At 38.6% G+C, this 16,934-nt stretch overlaps 2 protein-coding genes across 4 annotated transcripts; one reads left to right on the forward strand and one right to left on the reverse strand.

Moving 5' to 3' along the window:
- Positions 1–222: 222 nt before the first annotated feature.
- Positions 223–8,964, reverse strand: LOC128534424 (ATP synthase subunit gamma, mitochondrial-like). 2 transcript variants are annotated; one of them, XM_053508849.1, is made up of 9 exons: positions 8,899–8,964; positions 8,362–8,396; positions 7,020–7,151; positions 6,574–6,778; positions 6,124–6,267; positions 5,880–5,944; positions 3,652–3,807; positions 3,391–3,487; positions 223–348 (listed from the first exon to the last, which is right to left on the reverse strand). In XM_053508849.1, exons 1-9 carry the CDS (start codon positions 8,937–8,939, stop codon positions 345–347), a joined length of 879 nt encoding a protein of 292 aa, XP_053364824.1. In that variant the 5' UTR covers positions 8,940–8,964; the 3' UTR covers positions 223–344. The 2 variants fall into 2 exon arrangements, with proteins under 2 accessions (XP_053364824.1, XP_053364825.1); XM_053508850.1 differs by lacking the exon at positions 223–348 and having other exon boundaries at positions 3,387–3,487.
- A 141-nt stretch (positions 8,965–9,105) lies between these two features.
- Positions 9,106–16,930, forward strand: LOC128534162 (DNA/RNA-binding protein KIN17-like). Of its 2 annotated transcripts, XM_053508465.1 has the most exons (4): positions 9,106–10,057; positions 11,030–11,073; positions 11,195–11,317; positions 11,413–16,930. In XM_053508465.1, exons 1-3 carry the CDS (start codon positions 9,161–9,163, stop codon positions 11,226–11,228), a joined length of 975 nt encoding a protein of 324 aa, XP_053364440.1. In that variant the 5' UTR covers positions 9,106–9,160; the 3' UTR covers positions 11,229–11,317; positions 11,413–16,930. The 2 variants fall into 2 exon arrangements, with proteins under 2 accessions (XP_053364440.1, XP_053364441.1); XM_053508466.1 differs by having other exon boundaries at positions 9,106–10,109; positions 11,030–11,317.
- Positions 16,931–16,934: the final 4 nt, after the last annotated feature.

Genomic DNA, 16,934 nt, shown 5'->3' on the forward strand with positions numbered 1-16,934 from the left:
TTATGTGCATAAAAGCTAAGTATGTGTTTTGTTTTAAAAACAAAATGAAGTAGAAATAATCTGTGCCTGAAGTGAAACATACAGAATTTGTAATTAATTAGTCACATCTAAAATTACAAGCAGCATTAAGTAGTAGTTTGTATTTATTCGTGTCTGAGCTTCATTTCTGATAAAATTGCTAAAGCATTTATCAAATAAACAGATGCAAATTGGTTGGACACGTCATTGTAAGAGGTTTATTTAATGATATTTTACAAACAGGACGACAATAATTCTTTAATGTGATACCAGATAACTGAACAAGTATTTCTTGCCAGAAGCACAATGGCCTGCAGGGTCCGTCTTTATCTGACAAAAAAAAAGAAAGAAAATAGATTTAACAAACAGGAACATCCAAGTACAGTACTGCACAGCACTCAGGGTTATCCCAGAAGAAGCAGGCTCAAGGTCATGAAATGTTCAAAATGAAATAATATTAAAAAACTTGAATATGTATAGAACCATAAGTGGCATGGGGTATACTGTCACTCTTCCATTAACAAAGAAGTTCATACACCAAAACGGTAGGAACTAATCTCTTTAAATAACATTAATAGTCTGTTTTGATTCAGATCCCATCACTAATTAAGGAAATATACTGTATCTCAACATTAGAAATGTTCAAGAGGAACTAAATGGGGTTTGTTTAAGGAAACCTTGAGCCTGCTTTAAAAAAAAAAAAAAAAAATTTTTGGAATGCCCAGAAATCTTTATCGGGGGGATGGGGTCTACCAATACGTGGGTGTGTTTAAATAGCACATGGCTTTCATGGGCTTAATAATACAATAAGTAGTAAAGGATTTTTTTATTTATTACATTGATATTTTTATTCATATGCAAGATGTTTTATACAAAGCGACTTAAGTGATGGTGGCTATTTAGTTTGTGCTCTGCCATGTCTTATTCTTGCCTTTTCTGAAAGCAGTCACTTACTAAAAAAGAAAAAAAAAAAAAAAAAGGTCTGGCTTGTAAGAAGGGCTGAATAGTGGCTCTCAAACAGTCCTAAAAATCTCAACTGAAGGATAACACAGTAAGACACACCACTCCAATTCTAACTTTAACTCAGAGCGCAAAAAAGCATGTTACTTATACACACCCACAGTGCTACAATTTATTTCTGCTTTACTCCTTTTTACCTCTGTTATGCCTCAATTCCTAAGAGAGTGGAATGTATACAAGGTGTAAAATAGTTAGTAGAAGGAAAAACAAAGTAGAGAAAAACATAAAAGAAATTAATGTGATTAGTAGACATGAGATGAATAAAATGCAAATGATTGACATGACAAAAGAACAAAAGAATACTAATTAAATAAATAGAAAAATTATGAGGGGAGTGCAAGCCCAGGACAGCTGCGATTACTGGCCTCACTGTTATACAAGAACAAACAAATTTTTTTTGGAGTTGAGGATTCAATGTGGATTTCAGTTACATGTAGGGGGAAAAAAATGTCATTTGTAGAAGACCTGTGCATCATTGTGTGGCTATTTTAAGATTGCAACCATGCTTATTTGCAGATTAAATGTAGTAGTAATTAATCAGGAAGGACTTTAACTCGCACGGTTTCGGGATGTCTCAACAGAAAAAAGATTTCTTCCCAGGAAAGAGATTATTACATGACTCTAGGTTATAATGGTTGGAGGGGTCAGCATTATGAGTGAAAGGCAGACTTGGCTGCACTAACAATGCCACCAAAACAGCTGTGAGCCTTCAAAGGATGGACTCCACCAGACTGTGGTGCTGTTGTATCTGGCACAGAGCACTCAGTAGCAGATCCCTACAGTACTAAAAGTTGCGAGGTGAAGCCTCCATTTTTTTAGCACAACCCACAGAACTGACCTGAGATATGGAGAATTTGGAGGCCAGGTCGAACTTAGTGTTACTCAAACCATTCTTGAACCAATATTTGCATCGTGTCAGGGAGCATTATCCTGCTGAAAGAGTTTACTGACATCTGGAAATAACTTCTCCATGAAGGGGTGTACTACAACAATGTTTTGGCAGGTGTTAAAATGTGTTAAAACCACATCCACATGAATAGCAGGTCCCAAGGTTTCCGGGCATCGTATTGCCCAAAGCCTCCGCCAGCTTGTTGTTTTACCACAATGCACCCAACTTCCATTATTTCCCCCCTAGAGGTACGCTCTGTGCTAGCACCTGAAAATGTAAATTTATCAGGCATACGACTTTTGTATAAACAAGATAATATTTGCCAAGGCTAATCAGGATTTCTAATCGATCTGATAAAGGAGCTGCTAGATAGTCATGTCTGAGATGCGCAACAGTTCAAGATCAGCTGATCACTCTTAGAAATGTGGAGAGTGTATCAAAAAGAGGCAAGTGTTAGTGTTTTGTTCTACATCACAGCCTCTGTAACAGGACCTTCATGACAGATGTGCACCGTAGTAAAATAACTTAAGATTTAAAGATTCAATGATTCTATGATGATTATTAAATCAATGAATCAGATTATAAATTTTACAATTACACAATAGCTTTTATTTAGCAACCAGAGCTTAAATTTAGCTTGGGGTAGTTTTGTGCATGTGGTAACTAACAATCAAGATGATAAAGAAATCAGTAAAAAAAAAAAAAAATGGCTTCATAAAAAAATAAAATGAAAAAAAAAGAACTTTCCTGATAAAATCTAAATCCAAGAAAAAGCAAAGAAGCATTAAAATATAACTCAAAACTAACTATTAGTTATAACTAAGAACTCCAATTATGGGAGTTAAGTTGAAATGTTGCGAACACTCAAATAAGATATGTAGAGAAGGGGCGTGGTTAAGCAAGGTGGGTGTGTTATGAGAAAACATGTGCAGAGCTTAAAAGCCCTGCGTGCATGTTTATCTTAAAAATGTTTTTTTTGAGAAAAACTGCAAATAAAATCCAGACTCAAAGGAACATGCAGTTCCTTACCATCCACATTCTCTTTAGGTGTGAATTCTTTCCCACTAAACTGACTCTTGCGTCCTTACAAGTGGCTACGCCCACACCAGCACAAAATCGTTCCCTCTTATTCTAGCGGTTATTTTGCTTTAGTTAAGAATGAAAATGTTCTTACACTTTGCTTGCGAGAGGTTTGCTTGTGAAGGTGTTTGTCATCGGGTTATTACTCACTTGATTTTAGTAAGCCTTACACCTACATGATGTCAAGGCTCAAGTGCAATGTCAACTAATTCATTGCCGGCTAATCATTAAATTCATTGCCGGCTAATCAGATTTTATTCAAAAACACTGATTACTCATTGCACCCTGTTAAATCTATTAATTAAAAAATTAAGTATTAACATGCAGATGGAAAGAAAGAGAGGACTGAGTAAATGAATACATAAAAGGTAAAGAGATCTTACAGAGCAGCAGCTCCAGAGATGATTTCAATCAGCTCCTTGGTGATCACAGCCTGGCGAGTGCGGTTAAAGGTCAGGGTCAGCTTGTCGATCATCTCAGCTGTAGAGGAAAAAAAAAAAAAAAAAGAGCAAAAATAATATTTATTATATTCAGAAGACTGCCATTTCATACTAAAAACAACTGTTGTGCTAACTAATTGTTTTGAGGAAAATTAACTTGAGGAAAGGTTTGTAGTAAACAGACAAAGGGGGGTGTTCACTCACAGGCGTTCTTGCTGGCGCTGTCCATAGCGGTCATCCTAGCGCTCTGTTCACTGGTGGTGGACTCCTTCAGCCCGAAGTAAATAATGTTAACCAAGGCAAACTCCTGGTAGTTCCTCAGGACATCAGCATCGATGTCATCATAGACGCCGATGTTCTCTGTACAATAAAAAAAAATAGCAAGGAGTTTAATGTGGATATCGCTAGTCATATAACAATATGCAATAGATTTGCAATAATTTCCTTTAAACAGTTATTATTGTGATGTTTTTGATGCTTATGCTCTGTAAAGCCTTTATAACAGCTCTAATCTTAGATCCTATAAGTGATTTTTGAGGCTGGTAACTCTAAAAGAAGAACTCTTCTGCAGCAGAGGTAAGTTTTGGTCTTGCTTTCCTGGCATGGTCCCCCTTTCCTGGCATGGTCTCCCTGAGAACCAGTTTTATCACAGTGCTTGATGGGTTTTTTGCAAATACACTTGGCAATACTGTTTAAGAACTATTTCAGAACAGCCAAATGTCATTGCTATTGGTACTTAAATACATGGCATACTTAAATACTTAATGCCACGTGTGTTGTTTCATAGGTTTGGAAAACAGAAATCCAGTATTGTTCTATAAATGTAGGAGATATATACAGTAAAACCCTGGATTGCAATTAACTTTTAACTCATTTATCAAGGTCTTAAAATACGAGTATTATGCATGTGTTTTGTGACCATACCCAACTGTTATTTCTCCATCTCTTTGCTCTCTCCTCTCTCTCCCCCTCTCCTTTTTTCTCTACCTATCTCTCTGTCGAGCTATACATGTCGCTCCTGAGCTGCCAGTGATCCAGACCCCCTCTGCCCGCTGGACCTCTTTAACTCGTCCTGGAGTCCTGCTTCTGGTTGGAGATCTCATCACATGGATGCCCCCGTGTGGTCTGCCTGGAATGCGTGTGGTGACTGGGGATGGTTCCACTTTTCCATGAAGGTGGTCCTGTCCTTGACTGATGCAGACAGCTGTTCTCTGAGGACCTGTGACTTCAGTCGCTCAATAGTTCAGGACTGGAATTTCTCACAGTCTACCTGAGCCTCCAGGAACAACTGGACTTTAATCTTACACATCTCCTCTTATACTGAACTTCCAGTCTCGCATATTATTATGCACATCAATCCCTGCTATCTGTTTTCAACCAGATGAGGATGGGTTCCCTGTTGAGTCTGGTTCCTCTCAAGGTTTCTTCCTATTACCATCTCAGGGAGTTTTTCCTTGCCACTGTCACCATCGTCCTAGGCTTGCTCATCAGGGACAATCATATAATTTTGATTCATACACATTTCACAAACTTAATTCTTTTGATTGTGTAAAGCTGCTTTGTGATGATGTAAATCGTTAAAAGCGCTATACAAATAAAATTGAACTGAATTGAATTGAATTTTGTCTGCCTAGCGTCACGTGATCACAACTGAGTCGTGGGCATGGTTCTTTTTTCTTCCACTCTGTGGGATTGTGGGTAATCTCCCATGCTCAGTCCCAGCTTGTGTCGTCACTCGTATAGTGTGTACTATGCGCATCTGTGCGTGCATAAATCATTTATTTTATTTGTTTTAGTGTAGTGAACGTTCTTTAGGAACTGTACTGCAACAACGGTCCTTGTGAAAAAAAAAAAAGGTTAAAATGGCTGTAGCATTGCAGGAGATCCATCTGTTTAACTACAATGCAATGTCACATTTCCGCAAAATCCTCGAAAGAAAAAAAGATTCCATCGACCAGATAGAGAGCAGTGATTCCGTTAGAGAGTGTGTGTGAGAAAGTTGTCCTACACAATATACCTTTCCCCTCTTCTCTCACACCAGCCATGATTTTTTTTTCAAAGGTAAGGTGCAGGTTAATTTGTTTTACTTTATATTTTGTATAAATGTTTTTTAAAACACTCGTAAACCAAATTACATAATTTGGATTACAATAATGGAAACTCAAATTATTTGTTCCAAAAATACATAAAAATAATTACCAGACAATATAAAGTAACCTGCACTTCTATGGAGTTCTATGCTCGCAATCCAAGGTTTAACTGTATATATATATATATATATATATATATATATATATATATATTATTTAACTTTTGACGGGTACTATGTATGACCTATATAGAAACATTGTTATAGAAGTGAAAATCCTCACAGTGCAGCTTGGAGTGTTATATTAAGCAACGAAAAAGCTCCAACTTTACAGCCTGCCTACCTGAGCCTGCAACCGTGTCCACAGAAAACAGGGGCTTCTCAGAAGTCTTGTAGGAAATTACAGACCTGCAAAATTTGAAAACAAGTTAAAGCCACATGATTTGGTTGGAAACTGCTTTGTGAAAATGTTTAACATGGGTCCTGATGCATCGTTGCAGAAGTATCTGTCATGATGTATGAGATCTGAGATGAGGTGTGTGTGTGTGGTCTGATTCCAGGTATTTGGTGCTGCACAGACCACTCACCTAAATCGGTTGTAGATAAGGGAGCCCTGGTCAAACTCATAGCCGGAGTCTAGCAGCTCTGTAGCGATGATAGAGGCGTCGCTGAACGACGGGGGTTTGCGTCCCACTTCCTTACAGTTAATGAGAATGTGTTGTCCATGGGTCCTGACAATTAGACACAATTCAGAGGAATAACCAAGAAAGACATAAATGTCTTGATTTAGTAAAAATTCTATAAAGCTTTAATGATATGGGGAATGAATTCCCTTGAATTTACTCTGATTATTTCTCTAATTTAATCACAAGTTACCAATTAGGAGAAAAAGGGCCATCACATACTTTTGTTATTGTATAATGTAGTAATAATATTGCTTATTGTTTAAACATAAAACTTTTAAAACATAGCTTATAGCCAAGGCTTTTATACTCTTATTTGATGTGATATTTATGCCCAGCAAAAAACAAACATACCTGTAGAGCAAACCTCGAAGCTTGTCTCCGATATTAACCACCATGACCTCCTTGCCGGCACCAGTGAGCTTGGCGATTTCACTCTTAATGGCTTTGGCCACGTTGGAGTGGATGGCTCCACACAACCCACGGTCAGACGACACACCAATTAGCAGGTGCTTGTTCTTGTCCTCTGGAGCCTTGATCTCAGCCTTCTCATACAGCGCTAAAGAATATGAGCATATTATTCAAACAATCCAACATTATACTACACACTGCAAGTGTGTTAACTGTACATTTCGAAATGATGCAAATGTTTGACAGGATTCTTACAGTATTTTTAAGATCAGGCTAAATGATCTATTATTAAACCCCTCGCTTGCCATCCAAAAAGTCTGAAAACATCATGTCAGAATTTTTGACTGTATTATAAAAATCCCTTTTTTCATTGTGAGGCTGAAACTTACAGAGAGCCCCGGTGCCGTAAACACGAGCCGGCTTCAAGGACCTCTCAGCTCTTGAGTACTTGGCGGCGGCCACCATCTTCATGGACTTAGTGATCTTCTGAATGTTCTTGATGGACTTCAACCGAATGGTGACTGAGAAGCAAAACATCAAAAAGGTCATTTGTAGTGCCAGTCTGACACCAAAATTTTAAATAATTAGTTTTTACATTTCTAAAAGAGATCCACCGGTCGTCAGGAAGTGACCGAGATTAGCTGGTTTTCAGATCGATCAGCCTCGGATATAACAGATTCTCTGTGCACGAGCTTCTGCACGGAGCAATAGAAACATGTTTTGCTCAGTGTGAGCACTAAGTAGTCTCACAACCTTGCATGAAACGGCGTTAGAAGCTGGGTGCTTCCTCAACTGAACAACACACACTCAATGTCAGGTGAGGTTTTGTGAATTTGGAGGAGTTTGAGGTGATATAAAGTCACCATTTCTTTATAATCCCACAGGTAGTACAGTACACTTTAAACTATTTACACATTCTCATCCCATCTGGTAGGACTGAATTATTCGGCCAAGTTTGTTTAGAAATAATAAAAATGTCACATGATCTAACAGAAATATGTGCTGCTCAGTAACAATGTAGCTTTAGGATTTTATTTACTCACTCATCGTATACATCACTTTATCCTGTATACAAAGTCATAGGTGGCTTTTAGTCTATCACAGGAGACTTAAGATACGAGGGGTACACCCTGGATAAGGGGCCAATCCATCACAGGGCACACAACCACACACAAGCTCATTCACAGACTATGGGCAATTTGGTAGCCTAATCTGCATGTTTTTGGACTGTGGGAGGAAACCAAAGTACCCACCACCACGGAGAAAAAATGTAAGTTAATTTGTATTGCTTGGTTTAATACTAAGCTTGTTTTTTAAGTGAGAAAAGTAATGATACTTAATGCAGTATTATTTAACCAACATTATTACAATGCTATAACGAACAGGCTACATTTAATTACTCATATTCAATTCAGTTAAAAAGCTGTTAAATAAATCTAAGGTTTGAGTTATGACTACTATTTTCTAAAGATTTAAGATGTTAAAGAAATATAACAAAAATCAGTAAAATGTATATATTAAATTAGGATATACATTTAAAAAAAAATCGCAATATAAACTGAATCTGCACCTAGGTATCGTGATGATATCGTATCAGATGGTCACTGGTCATTCCCATCCCTAATTACTAGAAGAAAACTTTATTTATGTGAAATATTCAATGAATTAAAATAACACGGCCAGTGTGAGTGTGGTGGTGTAAGTGTTATAATCTGTATGAGTGTTACTTACTGTCCTTCAAGGTAGCCATGGTCCTGACCTGCCCACTGTAATAATACAAAACAGTTTATTAGCCAACAATCAGGGTAAAATTAAAAGATCCATTAAAGTGACATGTACAGTTCTGAACCTCTGTGATTAAGTTATAATTCTGCATTTATTGTGAAGCTAATATCCAGTTTCCTAAAGCAAACAGGTAAAAACTGCACAACTTTATATTATTATTTAGTTTGTGCTAACTATAAAAGCAGGCATGTTTCTACACAAAGTTCTGCGTCAAAAATGTCAGTTAATTTAATTTTTAAAAAGTGACCAGTAGTTAGCATGTCCGCTAGCTGCAACGTCAAGCTGCTGTGAAGTTCACTCAGAGGAGCTAAAGCCGCTTGGCTAACCGAGGTTACTGCGGCCTACGGAAGAGCCCGGCCTCACAGCTTCTCAACCTCCATTACACTAAACTACCAACACTGCACCATTTTCACATTTATTAAACCAAATTGACGGCTATGGCGTTTGTTAGAATAGCAAAATAATTAATTTAAAACGGATTACCATTGTGGGAGGAACACCGCCGCGCTGGCCCTGGTGAACATGTTCACTGGCAATGAAGGTCGCCGCACTGCGCATGCGCATTACAAAAAAAAAAAAGGCAGCAAAGCTCGGGTGATCTCGCGACACTACGCATTGATCTCGCGTTAACAAAGCTACACACGAAAGACTGACGAAATACACACACACACATACGTAGGCACGCGTGGTTCTACGTCACAGTATACGCGGTGTACACAGTAGAACATTGTGTACAGTTTAAAAAATGGGGAAAGCTGATTTTTTCAGTCCTAAAGCCATTAGTAATCGGATTAAAGCGAAAGGGCTGCAGAAGTTACGGTGGTTCTGCCAAATGTGTGAGAAACAGTGTCGAGATGAAAATGGGTTTAGATGCCACTGCATGAGTGAGTCTCATCAGAGGCGGTTATTGCTGGTCTCGGAAAATCCCAAATTTATGGACTACTTTTCAGACGAGTTCAAGAACGACTTTTTGGAGCTGCTAAGAAGACGTTTTGGAACAAAACGAGTTCACAACAATATTGTGTATAATGAGTACATCAGTAATCGGGAACACGTTCACATGAACTCGACTCAGTGGGAGACTCTTACAGAATTTACCAAATGGCTGGGGAGAGAAGGTTTTTGTAAAGTGGACGAAACGCCCAAAGGCTGGTACGTTCAGTACATTGATCGTGACCTGGAAACGATCCGCAATCTGAAGAAAGAGCTGAAGAGAAAGAAGAAGCAGGCTCTGGATGATGAAGAGCGAAGGGCCAAGTTCATTGAACAACAAGTGCGACGAGGCAGAGAGGGCAAAGAGCCGGAGAAGGAGCCTGTTTTTACTAAACGAAAAAGGGGTAATGAAGAGAAAATTTCCTTCAAATTGGCTGCCAGATCTTCATCCTCAGGCCCAGCCAAAGAAAGCACATCTATGGTTTCCAATGCCCTTAAATCATCAGCATCTGGCAAAAGAAAAGACATCTCTCACAGCGCCGACTCCAAGGAGAAGAAGAAGAAATCGGCTCTTGACGAGATCATGGAGATGGAGGCGAAGGAAAAGAAATCCGTGAAGTTGGACAACTGGATTCGGCCAGACAAGGTGGTCAAGGTCGTCACCAAGAGTCTGGGAGACAAGTACTACAAGAAGAAAGCTGTCATTCGGGTCAGTCAGCGCTCTGACCATCCCATACATCTGTGATTTATATTTTTTGAAGGTGGGGGTAAACATATTTGTGGTGATGGTTTGTATTCTGCCCCTACTATGATGGCTGCTGAAGTGCTTTAAAAGCCTGACTAGTTTGGCAGATAGCTAACAGGTTCCTCCAAGAAAAACTCAGATGTCGTGTTTCGATTGAGTGTAATTTACTTGAAAGAAGCACTGTAAAACTGAACATAGGAATAAAGAAAATGTCCCCTTTTTAAAAAAAAAAACAGTGTGAATACTTTTATATAAAAGCTTCTCGTTTGTATCTCGTCTAACTATTGTTTGTTTAAAAAATGGGGAAAAATGACTTCCTTAGTCCTAAAGCCATTAGTAATATTTATTTTTTTTTAACACTGACCTGTTAATCTGGTTCCTTTAATGACTCCTGTAACGTCCTCAGAGTTAACTGGGTCTTCTGGTCTTCTCCAATAAACATTAACGTTTTCTCTCAGAGGGTCTAGTCCCACGTTTTGTTTTGTACCTATTTTTTTAATTAAATAATTACAACTGTGCACATTTTAATGTTAGCTCTGTGAAAAGTATTCTTTCACAAAGCTACGCTTTAGTCTTCCATCAAAACAAACACAATATTTTCATTTTACAGAGAGCAATCTTCATACAACTCTATGAGAGCTATGGCACTCATTTGACAAACAGGACAAAAGATATTTATTTGAGAAAGAGAGTGAGAGATTTTTCTACTAAATCAGGGTCGAGGAGCTCAGGATGTCACTTAGCAGCCAGCTGTACAGTCCATTCAAAAAGCTTTATATACTGTGGAACGTGTATAACATTGAACATGTATAACATTGGGACATAAATTATGTGGTGTCTTACCCAATCGGCATTAACGCACTGATGGTATTAAATCTCTGCTCTTTAAATGTCAGATTGATATTAATTGCATCTTTTTGTGTTTCCTCCTAACAGCGAGTTCAAGAACGACTTTTTGGAGCTGCTAAGATGATGTTTTGGTTTGATTTCACTTAAAATTAATCATAAATACTGTAAATTAGTTATTTTAATTGTATTTACAGTTCATGGCAATTGTTTTAGTACAGTATGCAATCTCAATAACTGTTTTTATTCTTGAAGGAAAAAAACGAGTTCACACCAATATCGTGTATAATGAGTACATCAGTAATCGGGAACACGTTCACATGAACTCGACTCAGTGGGAGACTCTTACAGAATTGACCAAATGGCTGGGGAGAGAAGGTAAACACTGATCCGAAGTTGAATTTCATTTTGTGTTCTGTAATATTTTCACACTATTTTAATAAGCTCAGTGATGTTTTGTTTAATTTGTGCAGGTTTAATACACAGCTATAGTCAAGCTGATCGACTCAGGAGACAAAAGCCCAAAGCCACCTGGAGACAGTGATTCCAGCACCGGGTAACATATCATCATTCCACAGCTGGGGCCAAAACATGTCTTAAAACAGTGAATATCGTATTACAAACTAAAAATTTTTTTGGTTCAAACTTTTTATTGTAGTCGTCATCATGACAGATATAAATTTAAGCGATTGTCCATCCAATATAAACATGCAAAAAACAATAAAGCAAGCATCAAGTACAATCAAACAAGAACCAACAACCACAACCATTGAAAAAAAAAAAATAGAATAAAAAATATATATAATAATATATATATAATATAAAATTAATAATAAAAATATATAAAAAGTAAAAAAATTACACTAAGCAGAAGGCAGAAAATTGAGAGATTTAAAATATGAAATAAAAGATTGCCATTTTTTAAGAAAGCAACTACTCCCAGAGCATCTAATCTTTTCTAGTTTAAGAAAGAACATGGTATCTACAAGCCATTGAGACGCAGTAGGAGACTTAGCAGATTTCCAGTGGATCGGAATACGGCGCCTAGCCATTAAAAAGGTAAATGCCAAAATATCGAGTTGTTTGGAACTAAACTGAGACCAGACCCGTGGAACCCCAAAAATTGCAATAGCAAGGCAAACATCAATACCAACCCGGAGCACCTTGGACATCACTGTAAAACAGTTAATCCAGTAAGCTTGCAGCTTATAACAAGTGAAAAACATGTGACTTAGATTGCACTGAGATGCTTGACATCTGTCCTCTACAGTCGAATATATTGCAGCCTTAGAGAAATGAATTCTGTGTAGTACTTTAAACTGTATAGGGCTCAGACGAGCACATTGAAAGAACCGAAACAGATGGAAATCAGCAGATAATTGCAAAAGGTACCTTCTTTATATAGGTCTTGAAAGCATCTAATGCCTTTTCTGTACCATTGCTTAAAAACAGGGTCATTATAATAGATGGTGGAAACATGCGATTGTCCTGTAACGGCATTAATGCTGAGGCAGAGATAAATTTGAAGTGTCGCCTGAAGTAACGTTACAAGATAGGGGTGAAGTAAGCAATGCCAATAATGAGGTGGATACGAGGCCGAGAGGGCAAAGAGCCGGAGAAGGAGCCTGTATTTACTGAACTGAAACAGGATAATGAAGAAGAGAAAGTTGCCTTCACCTTGGCTGCTGGCTCTTTCTCTTCAGGCCCAGCCAAAGCAAGCACATCTCTGGTTGAAAAGAAGACACCTCTCACAGCGCCCACTCCAAGGAGGAAAAGAGAAACTTTTGGCCAGTCAATTTTGAGAATTACATAAATATTGGAAATTGGAAAAGTTGCTGCTTAAGTTTTAGCAATTTGCATATACTTCGGAATGTTATGAAGATTGATCAGATAAATTGCATAGTCCTTCTTTGCCATGAAAATTAACTTAATCCCAAAAAAACTGCAGTTCATTGCCACTGCAGTTCATTGCTGTCATTAAAGGACCTGCTGAGAACATTTCAGTAATCGTCTTGTTAACTCAGGTGACAATGTTGACGAGCACAAGGCTGGAGATCATTATGTCAGGCTGATTGGGTTAGAATGGCAGACTTGACATGTTAAAAGGAGGGTGGTGCTTGAAATCATTGTTCTTCCATTGTTAACCATAGTGACCTGCAAAAAAACTCGTGCAGCCACCATTGCGTTGCATAAAAATGGCTTCACAGGCAAGGACATTGTGGCTACTAAGATTGCACCTAAATCAACAATTTATAGGATCGTCCAGAACTTCAAGGAAGGAGGTTCAATTGTTGTTAATAAGGCTTCAGGGCGTCCAAGAAAGTCCAGCAAGCGCCAGGATCGTCTCCTAAAGAGGATTCAGCTGCGGGATCGGAGTGCCACCAGTGCAGAGCATGCGGTGTGAACGCATCTGCACGCACAGTAAGGCGAAGACTTTTGGAAGATGGCCTGGTGTCAAGAAGCAAAGAAGCCACTTCTCTCCAAAAAAAAAAACATCAGGGACAGATTGATCTTCTGCAGAAAGTATGGTGAATGGACTGCTGAGGACTGGGGCAAAGTCATATTCTCCGATGAAGTCTCTTTCCGATTGTTTGGGGCATCTAGAAAAAGGCTTGTCCGGAGAAGGAAAGGTGAGCGCTACCATGAGTCCTGTGTCATGCCAACAGTAAAGCATCCAGAGACCATTCATGTGTGGGGTTGCTTCTCATCCATGGGAGTGGGCTCACTCACAATTTTGCCCCAAAACACAGCCCTAAATAAGGAATGGTACCAAAGCAAGTTTATTTGTATAGCACATTTCATACACAATGGTAATTCAAAGTGCTTTACATAGAAAAAAAGAAAAATCATAAAATGAAATTAAAGATAATGGCAATGAAACTTTTTAACGAAAACTTTTAAAGTTTATTTAAAATAAAAAAAAAAGTTTGCAATAAATTTTAAACTAATTTAAATGTAATTTAAGATGACCAAAACACCCTCCAACAGCAACTTCTTCCAACAATCCAACAACAGTTTGGTGAAGAACAATGCATTTTCCAGCACGATGGAGCACCGTGCCATAAGGCAAAAGTGATAACTAAGTGGCTCGGGGACCAAAACGTTGAAATTTTGGGTCCATGGCCTGGAAACTCCCCAGATCTTAATCCAATTGAGAACTTGTGGTCAATCCTCAAGAGGCGGGTGGACAAACAAAACCCCATTAATTCTGACAAACTCCAAGCAGTGATTATGAAAGAAGGGGTTGCTATCAGTCAGGATTTGGCCCAGAAGTTGATTGAGAGCATGCCCAGTCGAATTGCAGAGGTCATGAAAAAGAAGGGTCAACACTGCAAATACTGACTATTTGCATAAATTTCATGTAATTGTCGATAAAAGCCTTTGAAACGTATGAAGTATTTGTAATTATATTTCAGTACATTACATAAACAACTGAAACAAATATCAAAAAGCAGTTTAGCAGCAAACATTGTGAAAACTAATATCTGTGTCATTCTCAACTTTTGGCCACAACTGTAGAGTTCAAGTTCAAGTAGGCTTTATTGTCACTTCAACCATATACAGTTAGTACACAGTGAAAAGATACAACGTTCCTCCAGGACCAAGGTGCTACATGCAACATAAATTAACAGAAAAACTAAACTAGCTAACTAAGAGGCCTAGTTAGCTGACTAGCAGAGACAAGACAGATTGACCTAACATAAATTAACAAAAACTAACTAGCTAAGGAAGACTATCTACAGGGTTTTTACAGACAATATAAAGTGCACGTGCAAATGTGCAAACGAAAGCAACAAAATGACAGCGCAACAACATAACATAATAATGTGTTGAGGTGATGAGGTAGTGGAAAAACAGTAAACATTCCTTAACTTAACAGCAAGAATTAAGAAGTTAGTGCAAAAAGTAGTCCAGTAATGAATATTGTGCAAAAGAGCATTTACAGGTTGGTAAGTACGATAGTTTGGTGGTGTAGGTCAGTGTGTTTGCACTTTGTGTTGATTAGTCAGTCCAGTCTCAATGCTTTGAGGTAATCGAGTTAAGCTGAGTGATAATGTTTGTGTGTGTGTGTTTGTGAGTGTTTATCAGTCCAGACCCTTTTTGTTGAGAAGACGGATAGCTTGTGGAAAAAAACTGTTGCACAGTCTGGATGTGTGTGCCCGAATGCTTCGGTACCTTTTTCCAGATGGCAGGAGTGAAGAAGAGTGTGAGAGGGACGTGTACGATTAGCCACAATGCTGGTGGCTTTGCGGATGCAGCGTGTGGTGTAGATGTCCTCAATAGAGGATAGTGAGACCCCGATGATCTTCTCTGCTGTTCTCACTATCCGCTGTAGGGTCTTGTGGTCCGATATGGCACAATTCCCAAACCAGACAGTGATACAGCCGCTCAGGATGCTCTCGATAGTTCCTCTATAGAAGGTGGTCAGGATCGGTGGTGGAAGCTGGGCCTTCCTCAGTCTTTTCAGAAAGAAGAGACGCTGGGCGGTATGACCAAAAATTTATATCACAGTATTTTTCTAAATTATATCCATGTCACGGTATTTGATGGTATTTTTTTTTTCCATGCATGATTAGGTGTTAACCCATTTTCCTAATAAATTAGATAATTACCGCAGTATATTGGCTTACATTGACCGGACTAGTATTAACCCAGGTTTGATTGGTCTCACAAAATGCTGCTGTTTACAAAGAGGTGACAGTGGCACTCATAATTGTAATGACGTGAAATCAGAATTCATGACTTGCAGTCAAAATACACAACACTTTTTTGTGCAAGTTTTGCAACTTGAAAACATCTTTAAGTTGGCTACAATGTAAACAAGCAGTCCCCTTAGTAAACGCGTCTTTGAGTGCCGTCTGAGTCGCGTTTTGTGTTGTAGTGCCAACTTTATCGTTACCTGCAGATGTGGAAGAGGATGCAGATATTAGTTTCTTCCCCTTTTAAAAAAATGTCCCGCTGCGGGATGTTCCACTGCTCCGTGTTCCCGACGCTTTGTACGCACACACTCACTGGTATTGAGGTATATGAAAAATTAATATCATTTTTTAAAAAAAGGTTTACCTTTTCGGTATGAAAAGGTAAACCGCCCAGCCCTAGTTTCTTCTATACAGTTCTCATGTGTAAGGCAATTTTAATTAAACTAGGGCTGCAACAACTATTTGATGGCAACGAATTTCATAATCGATTCGTTGTGATGCGGACACATTTGATTATAAAAAAAATAAAAACTTTAGCGGAGTAAACACACTTGGTCTCAAGCACTGATGCTAGCAGAGTTCGGCGCCTCATAAACAGGGCGGAGCAAAGAAAAAAATACGAGCGGAGATAGAGTAAAGAGACATAGCGAAGGCTGCTGGGTCTTAGTGCTCGTCTTTTACTGGTATAATCAACATCCGTGCACGCGTGTACTGTTTACTATAACACTGTAACCACGCGTGCGCGCGTAAAACATATTTTATTTTGTGTCTGTATGCGTGTGTGTGTGCAGTGCGCGTGTAAAGTAAAAGCAAGTCTCATGAGGGACGTTAAAAATCCATGTTCTCTCTCTGCTCAAGGCTTAGCCTGCTCCTTGGCTGCTTACGTGCGTGCGCAGGCGTCATTGGACGCCGTGCCTCACACACACAGACCCCTCCTACTTTCACCTTCACAGACACACACTCTCTCTGCTTTACACAAACACTGCTCTGTCGAGATTCTTTTCAAAGGTAAAGTGCAGGTTAATTTGTTTTATTTTTACTTTACAGCAGCGATTCTTTTAGTGTGTTTTTTAAAAATTAAATTTGGTTTTCGAGTGTTTTGGAATACGAGCCGCTTCCGGAACTAATTATCCAAGGTTCCACTATATCTATTTGGCAGATGTAAAGCATACATGTCCATGTTTTTTGTGTTAATCCATTTTTATTTTATTTGATACAGCTCAAGGAGCAACATGTTTGTGCATTTTCTAAAGGTTTTTGTCCTGTTTTTGAATAAAGGGTTGGAAATGAATGCT

The sequence above is a fragment of the Clarias gariepinus genome, chromosome 12 (assembly GCF_024256425.1).
Source record: "Clarias gariepinus isolate MV-2021 ecotype Netherlands chromosome 12, CGAR_prim_01v2, whole genome shotgun sequence".
Lineage (NCBI taxonomy): Eukaryota > Metazoa > Chordata > Actinopteri > Siluriformes > Clariidae > Clarias > Clarias gariepinus.